This window comes from Sinocyclocheilus anshuiensis, unplaced genomic scaffold (assembly GCF_001515605.1).
Source record: "Sinocyclocheilus anshuiensis isolate Anshui unplaced genomic scaffold, SAMN03320099.WGS_v1.1 scaffold311, whole genome shotgun sequence".
NCBI classification, from domain to species: Eukaryota; Metazoa; Chordata; class Actinopteri; order Cypriniformes; family Cyprinidae; genus Sinocyclocheilus; species Sinocyclocheilus anshuiensis.
This window is the reverse complement of record NW_015549606.1, coordinates 669,412-679,334: the sequence shown is the minus strand read 5'-3', so window position 1 is coordinate 679,334 and position 9,923 is coordinate 669,412. Positions and strand designations below refer to the sequence as shown.

Below are 9,923 nucleotides of genomic sequence, written 5' to 3'. Positions count from 1 at the left end.
TATATAAAAAGTAAAAGTTCTCTCATCTGAAGTACTGCTACTGTTCTGTCATTATATTTTATCTGTAAGTAGTATTGAAAGTCTGTAATTGAGCCTGTTGGCCAGCTGTCCTCATGCACAAGAACATGATCAACTACAGCGCTGTGTATTTCATCAGGAATAAATGTCCTTTGACCCCGTCCCCTTCAGTTTTCTTTTCCCCTCCTCTTCCTCTTTGTCTCCCACTAGTAGGATTCATTTTCCAAATCACATAATCAGCTGTGCTCTTGTTCATATCATCCTGAGATTCTGACTGCTGTGTCATCAGTTTTGCTACTTAATGTTCACACATGGATAAATGTGTGCTGTTTGAGTTTATATTGTGATTCTTGAGGTAGTGTGTTTGTGTTTTCTAAATGAGAACATGGTTAAACCTGTGCAAAATGATGCCGTTCTTGTGTAGAGTTTTGCAGAAAACACTGAGCGAATTGGAGCGTGTGCGAAAACAGGCGAAATGTGTTAAAAGTTTTGAGAAACGTGTCTTTGTTTTAGGAACTGTATGAATGGTTTGGAAAATTGTGCCAAACGAATCAGTTATAGTGCGTTAGCAATCGAGAAAAACTGTATATACAAACATTCAGTACTGTTCAATATTCAGCACAATACTATTCTTGCAGTACATACAGTAGGCCTATACAATATATTCACCTTACTCAGTTGCAATTACTGTACTTTTTTACAGAATTGCAAAATTGTTTACTCAATACAATATACTTTTTTCTGTAATGTTCTGGATGCTGTGTTCTCCATTTTTCTCTGTAGTGTCTAATGAATGCTCTGTAGTGTTTATTTTATTGACTCGTGTGTGTGATCTGAGAGCACCGTTTGATTTTGAGTGCAAGTGAAATGGTTTTGCAGCGATTGTTTGATTTTGACGGAAGAGTCAGAGGTTTCGTGAATTTAGTTTGGGTATTTGGATTTGTGTTTAAGGTTTTGAGAAAATGAGTGATGGTTTTAAGAAATGTGTTTTAGCAATTCAGAAAAACTGTAATAAACAGAACTGCACACATCCCGCGGAAGAACATTCCAACCGGGGCTACTTCTCTAAGTTTATGTCTATGGCGATTCACGCAGGTATGTGTTACTCCGCATAGGTGACGACCCGACCAGGCTAAATATAAGTACTTATTATAAGTGTACCGTAGTGATTCGGAATAAGGTAAAAAACGCGGTTTGGAAGATGAATTCATGACGTACTCGCTCATTATATACATTTAGCAAATTTTGAACACAGAAAAAGTTACATAGTGCTGCTTTAAAGGAAAAAAATTCTGTCATAATTTCCTCATCCTCAAGTTGTTCCAAACTTGAATGAGTTTCTTTCTTTTTTTAAACATAAAGATATTTTTAAAAATGCCGGTAACCAAACATTTGCTGGTAGCCACTGACTTCCATAGTATGGGGAAAAAAACAACTAAAGAAGTCAATGGCTTTGAGCAACTGTTTGGTTACCAGCATTCTTCAGAATATCTTCTTGTGTGTTAATCAGAAGAAAGAAACTCATACAGGTTTGGAACAACTTGAGGGTGAAGAAACGTTGACAGATTTTCACTCCTAACACATTTTGCTAACAATAATGGTCATATATCATGCAAGGTAACAGCCATTATACGCTCTCAGGAGAAAGAAAAATGGTACAAAGGTAGTCACTTGGACTGTACCCTTTCAAAAGGTAATATGTACTAATATATACACTTTTTCAGATTACACTGAGTTTCTAGATGATGTTCAACAGCTGCACTCACAAAATCAACCACACTGATTTTAGTTGTGTAGCAACAATTATTGTCCACTAGATGGAGATAATAGCCTTTAATTGTAAGAAGCACAACAACTAAGCATCAAAGTGTTTCTTAAAGTAAAATAATTGTTTATTGTTTAAACTATTGCTGAAAATCCATTAATAACTTAAATACAGGTATATTGTAAAATTATTATTATTATTATTATTATTATTAGGTTAGTGTCCAAAAAAAGCAGTTTTCCTTTGTGACAAGTATTTACCACACAATATGTTACAATGTGTGTCTTATAATGTGTACAAAATGTCAACATGTGTTCAGTCAGTCTTATTCCTGAGAAATAGCAGGTCAAAAACAATCCCATACTGAAAAAAGAGTAAAAGTGACATTTAGTTAAGTTAAAGTCTCGCCTACATAATTTAAATGTAAATTTTAAGGTCAATATATTCAGTTCATATATCTATCATTTGTGTTTACATAAAAGTTTTATTTATTTTTTTGCTTTTATCAAAATTGTTGGCATATATAAATATGTAAATAATATATAACATGTATAATATTTAAATACATGTTATTTTTTGGCATAAAAATAAAATAAAATATAAGCAATGGAATTTAAAATTCAAAATAGGATTTATACAACTATACCTACACAATTATTGAAACAGTATTACACCCTCCCTAGTACATATGTGACCCTGGACCACAAAACCAGTCAGAAGGGTCCATTTTTGTCACTTTTTTTTATTTATACATCACTTGAAAGCTGAATAAATAAGCTTTCCATTGATGTGTAGTTTGTGAAGATAGGACCATATTTGGCTGAGATACAACTATTTGAATATCTGAAATCTGAGGGTGCAAAAAACGCTGTCCAAACGAAGTCCTTAGCAATACATATTACTAATAAAAAAATGTTTTAATATATTTACAGTAGGAAATTTACAAAATATCGTCATGGAGCATGATCTTTACTTAATATACTAATGATTTTTGGCATAAAAGAAAAATCGATAATTTTGACCCATACAATGTATTTTTGGCTATTGCTACAAATATACCCCAGCGACTTAAGATTGGTTTTGTGGTCCAGGGTCACAACAATATTATGTGCTAAATGACAATAAATTCTCACACATTTGCCATTGCTATAAATTGCTATATAAAAACTCACATTTATATTGGTTCTCATTGGTGACTGCAAAAATATAAAACAGGTTATTGAAAACTCCACAAGGGGGCATAAGAGACTTCAGAGGAGTTCTGACCCACAGCGTCTGATACTGTAATTCTTGCTCTGTTTATCCAGGAGCAGCCAGCTCACTAACTGGACTGAGAAATTCACACAGAGAGAAAGACACAGAGCTGACACACTCACTCTCACTATTCTTCTTCCATGGATTGCTAAAAGAGTGAGATGAACAGAGAGATAACTTACCAATACAAATTTGAACCATGCCAATATTATGAATTCCCGGGATGCTTACGCTTGGCCTTGGGATGATGCATTGCATGAATGGAACCATAAGGAGGCAACAAAAATCTAGAGCAGCACTTGAATAGAAGCAGTTCTGTTCGACATGGATTCTACTGGACTTGAGACTTCTGGATTTTCACATCACCAAGCAACAGAGGGACTTTGAATGTCTTATTAACATTTAAATGATTACATCCAAATGTAATCAATTTGATAAACAAACTGTAAGTTACATTAAAAGTTACATCCTTACAGGTGCTCTGACTGTAATCATACTAAAGAACCTGTAACTATTTTTAAGTGATGCTCTTTAGAATGCTATTAATGATTCATTTTGTTGCTATACCTGTCACAGGCCCTTGATATCTGCTTGTGGACACATATTGTGTGTGCAAATGGTGGAATTCATTTAGACTTTCTGAACCCATATTGATCTCTAAACCCCACTGAACATAGTCAACAATGGCTTGCATGCAAAATCAATGTGCTCCAAATGTGTGCTCACACAAAAACCGTGCTATTCTTGGTTTAGATGTTGTCTGATAGTTACAGCTCCAATAAAACTGACATCTAATGCACAGGGCTATTTATTAAGGCATTATGTAAGACAAATCATTAGCCAGCAGAATCATTTAGATGTGATGAACCTTTGTTGATTCTCATGAGAACCCATGTAAGTCTTGTCTTTTTTCATTAGAATCCAATTAGTTTGATCATTCTTTGAGTGACACCCTTATGCCCTAACCTCATTAAAGATCATGAAAAAACCCCTTGAACCAACATAAACTTGACCACTTATAATGCAGCATTTAGATGCATGTATGAATGCATGCATTCAGACATGCTTTTTAGCCCTTCGTAGTAAAACATTTAGACACCTCTAGCTAAACTAGACAATTCAAGCATAATAATTACCTGAGCTTGTGGTAAGTTGAATGAATGAGATCAACAGTTTAATTTAGTCTATTTGTTCTCTTCCGTTCTTTTCAAAGATGCTGTTTTTAACAAGTACTGTCAACAAGTATTTTTAGCAGTTCATTAGGCAAGTGTCATCTTGTATGCTGCTAAAATGTGGTCATGGCGTCTTTCTCACCACATTGCATACAGAGGGTCCACCTTTATGCAGGTTATTGCTTGTTGGAAATGCATCATTCATAGACCACAGCAGAAAAAAAGAATCTGGAATTGATCCAACTTCCTTATATCTCCATAATCTCCTAGATAGATGCATTTCACTTATGCTCCCTCATTCTAATTCCACTCTACAAGTTCCCAAACTAGCCTTGATCTTCTGCTTTCTTCACATGTGCTTGTTTCCCTTTGCTGTTGAAAGCATGATGGCCCAGAATCCTGTCCATCTGTTGTTTCCTCTGGCGGTGTGTCCACCTATTTGTGGCACTGATACTTCCACTCCCTACTTCCCACAAGATTTTGATTTGCTGCCTGCTCATTAAAACCAGCTTGTTTGGAAGTAATTTAGCACACACCCATGTCTTAGGTAAACAGGCAGAATGGTGTTTTCCCTATATATAATGTGCATAAAATGGTCAAATGAACACAAGATATGCAGTCTGAGACCAGATCAGGGCTTGAATGGCCAGTGAGTCAGTGTGTCACATTCCAGTTCTTCTTTAGAGTTTGTCTCTGGTGCTCATGATTGTCAGGTTTACCTCTGGCAACAGTCAAAGACCTGACAGCAGTTGTGCAACATCAACTTGTCCCTATAGTGCTCCTTTCTGAGAGTTTAAAACCACCAAAACTGAAACACTTGCACTATTTCGAGTTCTAGCACTCTTTTGGTTTTGTGCACATTGTGACATTTTTGTCAGACTTCTAACTGCTTCACAAATGCAATTTATGAAATACTTTTGTAGTCTTTAAAATGTCTATATTTTAAACTGAAATGTTTAAAAATTAATCCTCTTTTATCATACAATCAGATCACTTTTTGAAATGGTCTGTTAAAATGACTATATTCAGCCAATAGCTAAAAATAGCGTTCAATATTTAAACTTCAACGTTCAGTAACACTTGAGCTCCTCATTTCATTTCTAAGAGGACTTTTGATCTGTTCTACAGAACCCTTATCATAAATGCTACATTGAACACTAACATATAGTTGATTTACAAATTTGCCATCTTGTTACAAGAGAAATGAGTGTTAATGCAATGTACATGAATTATCTTAGTTTCCAAATAAACTTTTATGCACGCGCACACACACACACACACACACACAGAGTATATATAAATGTGAGCAATGTGGCCTAAATATTAATGAAAGAATTCACACAGTCAATTTTATTTAACGCAATATAATTTATACCAGATCTTGGGAGTCTTAAAGGCCTGAATAATTTACATTGATGTACATTTACTTTTGACAGGCTGATGAAAAACACGAACTGCATCTGAAGATAATGCTGGTTCAATTATTCTTGCCCATACAGCTCCAACATTAAAAACTCATGAGAAGTCATAAAAGGAAAAAAAATAAAATTAAGAACTCACAAAATAAATTTCGGTTTGTCGCACAACAAATTTCACACATACATCAAACAGGCCACAAATAGATAGCAATTTAATAGACAAGAAAGAAAAGAAGAAAATTCTTTTCTTTTGGCCTTGCCCTTTCATACAATCCAACTACGTATGATACAACTGATGTACATACACAAAGTTACTGGAATGCTTTGAATTAATGTTTTTTTTCATTGTTTTCTGCAATTTTTCATTTCTTTTTTTTTTTGCTTAGTTTCTTTTGAGATAACATGACATGGCCAAACCACAAGTAAAATCTATTTTATAGAGAAGCATCAACTTCAAAGCACCGTTTGGTAACCAGAGATCACTGTCAAAAATGGCTGACCTCCTAACAGTATGTACAAAAATATAAAATGTAAATAAAAATACAAACAAATTTTTCCTTTTAAAGTATTTTGTAAGAAGGTAGAGCTTTGAAGTCTTGGTTGTTTCTACAAAATCTGCAGTTAGGTGTGTGTACACGGATGCTGGGCTCTACTTGATGATGACCATGTTTTTCCTCCCCCAGTGGACGAGTTAAGGAAAGGAGGGATGAGAAGATTTCCAGCAGAGTAGCTTCTTACACATCAGTCTTTTGCTTCTTGGTTTCAACATCATCCTAAAAACAGTGGCCAAACAGAGTTAAAACACTGCAGTTTGTAAGGTCAGACTTACACACTTATGTACGGATTTCACGGCATAGTGGAAATTACCTCCTCATCATCATCATCATCCTCGGCCGCTCTTTTTCCTGTGCCACCCTCAGCCTCATCATCATCATCATCATCATCATCACCTGTAATGTAGTTATTAATTCTTAGTATTGCATCTTTGTTTATATGCCTTGGTTGCCAACACATAGGTGGAGCTACAGCAGGATGTTTTTTTAATCATTCTCATCATTCAATTGGTTTATTTAAGGCCTTGCCTTCTCCATCATCTTCCTCATCTTCTTCAGCCACCTCATCATCTTCCTCATCTACTTCATTTTCTGGATTGCCATTCTCCTCATTTTCCTAAAAAAATAAAACATTGTGAGTTATCATGGGTAACACCTGAGGTCATTTGGAAACTATTACGAACAGTACTGGGCAATGAAAAGAGAAAAAATTGTGAAAACTTACCGCATTTCCATTAGCAGGGGCATCCTTTCCGTTTTCTGCCTCCTCAACCTGCTTCTTTTCTTTAAGGTCCTAAATGAAGAAAAAAATATGGCTCTGTAATTGCTTCAGTTACTTATCTGATGTAGGAAATTAAACTAGACCGATGCTGAATTCACATCCTCTCTTATTCGTGGAACGTGCTTTCATTTCACATTTGAAACGCGACACTTCCACACTCTTTATTCATTGGATGTCTGTCTCTTCCATCCCGCCTGGTTTAAAGACCATACTGAGGTGTTGTAATTTGATACATCGACGGCGTCAGCGCCAATGCGCGCTGTAGTTCAGTTTATAATCCACATCACTGCGCATGATAAAGACACGCCCGCTAAAAAACTACAACTCCCAGATCACAATTAGTGAATATTTTAACTCAGCCAATAAGAGCGCGAACTCGACCAAAGAGAGGCAGGACCGACAAACCTCGGAGAAAGAGAGGGAGCGAGAGAAAGCGAAAGAGACAGAAGGGGGGAACAATAGCGTTGTGCTATTGGGCCTTTAACAATTTGTTTTTTTCAAGCACTATATTGTTGTTCCCTCGAGAATTTATTATTCTTAAGCGAAACTGTTTTATTTATCAAATTATTTAACACGCCGCATCTTCATGGTTTGAAACGCAGACTTTCATCGCTCTGAATAGCACAGGATGTGCTTCCATTCAGCAGCTCGCTCGTATTAACACATTTAGGTCATAATCCTCAGTTTTTAAGCCGGTTAGCGTCTACATCACGCCTGCAACGCCTTCTCACACCGTCACCATTTACATGCCGCTCTGTGCCACCACTGAGCGTCAGTGAGCCATAGATGAATAATGAACATATGCCACTATCTACAGGATAATGCTGACCCATATATTGATCAAACAAACAGCGTGGGCAACAACCTTTTAGCCTGAAGCGGAAATCATCACCGCATTTCATAGGCAAACTTAAGAGACGTAACGTTAAAAAAAGAAGAAAAAAAAGAAAAGCTTAACAAAGGAAAAAAACGGGTCAGAAATGTTGTTCCCACAACTGGTAGGCGAGTCCAGTGATCTTTGTGTGACATCAGCAGAGATTGAGCACCACACGCTTGATAGATCCGGTGGAAAACGATCGCTTACGTTGATAGACTGTACGGGGCCGTTCACACAGTACGCGTTCTTGCGCTCACAAGCAGCTAGACGGAGCGCAACGGAATGGAACGGAACGGAACTAGGGCTCTCGAGACGCGTTTTTAAAAGTTAAACGGAGCCGCTGCGTCTTAAAAACGCGGCGCGCATGCACGAAACGATAGAATAACCGCGAGACGCGTCGCATCACTCAAAGACGTCGGTCTAGAATATGTTTATCCATGTAAATAATAAAAAATACAACAGCTGGACGCGAGAAAGCGTCCTGTACGGAGGTCCCTTAACTTCGGTGTTCGAGCTCACCTCCGGAGCAAGACCGCGCGCTACAATAGAAATTAATTCAGTCAACCAACCAGACTGCTGCATCCGCAGCGGGGTTTCGCGGGATAAGTTTACGCACAGACATCGCCGATAGAAATAATTCCATATTTCGATACCCGCTAATGCAAAGTGGAAGAAGAAAAGAGACCTCTTTTCATTCAAGAAATTATGCGCCATCCCGACAGACGCGGACTATAGCCCAATAAAGCTCATATCCTAAGTAGTTTAATTAATAATGTATGGTGAACTCTCATTTTCACTAAGAAAAAGTGAAGTGTAACCTGAACTTGACAGAACTTAAAAGGCAACGCGACCAAACGCTCCCGTTAAACCGTAAATCCGAGGTAGGTTGGCGCTAATGTTTACAAGCTAACGTTACTCCTACGATTAAATTCCGTTTTCATTACACTTGAAATATCGGTCAAACGTGAAGTAGCCACATTTCACCGACCAGGGTAACGTGCTTTATTCCGAGTGGCATCGTGAATCGTGAGGGCTGCAGTAACTTGTGACAGATCGGGCAGCGGGCTGACGAATCACCGCGTCTCGCGGACTGAACGAGGCACCTTCAATAATCGAGCCTATAAGAAGTAATAAAGAAACTCGTGCAACAAACCATATAAGCGGAGCAGAGATTATGTTTATGATCATCTGCGTCCATCTCTCTCCCTATTCTTTTTAAAGAGGAACCGAAAAACTGCTTGCATAAACAAAGAACCCGCGTAGAATCCGAACAACAAAGCCTTTTAATTGCAAATGTCTCTGTAAAGGAGCCCAACTTCAGCACACCTAACATTTACCATCCACGAAAAGTCTTCAAAGTGACAGTGAGAGGTCAAAACACCAGCACAATCTGCAAACAGTGTTCCAGTAATGCTGTATGCCTGTTTTCATGCCAAATTCCATATTTCATATAGATCGTTTATTCAAATCAATAAAACGCAGCATCTCTACAAATCAGTATATAACTGAAGTTAAGTTGCATTACCTTGGCGGAGACTTCCGAGCTGGTATCGACTTTTGTGTCAGCCATTTTTCCTAAATGTTAAGAATATAATGGGGTCTCGGAAGAAAATAATATAAAGAGAAATACGAGATGTGTATAATTAAAAAAAAGACTATTAAGCGTCTGTAGCGAGCTCGCACGGCGGCAGAGCGGTTAATATAGTAGACTGGGCGGAGCTTTAAGGCGGGCGGTTTTCAGTGATTGGTCAGTGTGGCAAAAACTCCGCTCCTCTGATTGGTCAAGATGGAACAATGGACAGTATTTCTACAAAGTCAGACTCCGCCTCCAAACCAACCTCTGACTCATTTATGTGTGGAATAACTGTCGATCCATACTATCCTGGTCAACCTCCCCTTGATGGATGGCCTAGATGGGCTCATCATCCTTTCCTTAAAAAAAAAAAACCTTGCGTACTTAAGTCGTAAGACGACATTACACTGTCCTGAAATATATAATGGTCCAAACCATCTCAAACATTTAATTTTACTCACAGAAAGCCAAACAAGCATGGAGTATTTATGTATTTATATTTTTCCAAATA

General features: G+C 37.5%; 1 protein-coding gene across 3 annotated transcripts; it reads right to left on the bottom strand.

The window, feature by feature from the left end:
- Nucleotides 1–5,557: 5,557 nt before the first annotated feature.
- Nucleotides 5,558–9,518, bottom strand: LOC107659036 (prothymosin alpha-A-like). Of its 3 annotated transcripts, none has more exons than XM_016447812.1 (5): nucleotides 9,365–9,518; nucleotides 6,906–6,974; nucleotides 6,710–6,797; nucleotides 6,495–6,577; nucleotides 5,558–6,400 (listed from the first exon to the last, which is right to left on the bottom strand). In XM_016447812.1, the coding sequence occupies exons 1-5, from the start codon at nucleotides 9,407–9,409 to the stop codon at nucleotides 6,362–6,364; spliced, it is 324 nt and encodes a 107-aa protein (XP_016303298.1). In that variant the 5' UTR covers nucleotides 9,410–9,518; the 3' UTR covers nucleotides 5,558–6,361. The 3 variants fall into 3 exon arrangements, with proteins under 3 accessions (XP_016303298.1, XP_016303300.1, XP_016303299.1); XM_016447814.1 differs by having other exon boundaries at nucleotides 6,549–6,577; XM_016447813.1 differs by having other exon boundaries at nucleotides 6,349–6,407; nucleotides 6,496–6,577.
- Nucleotides 9,519–9,923: the final 405 nt, after the last annotated feature.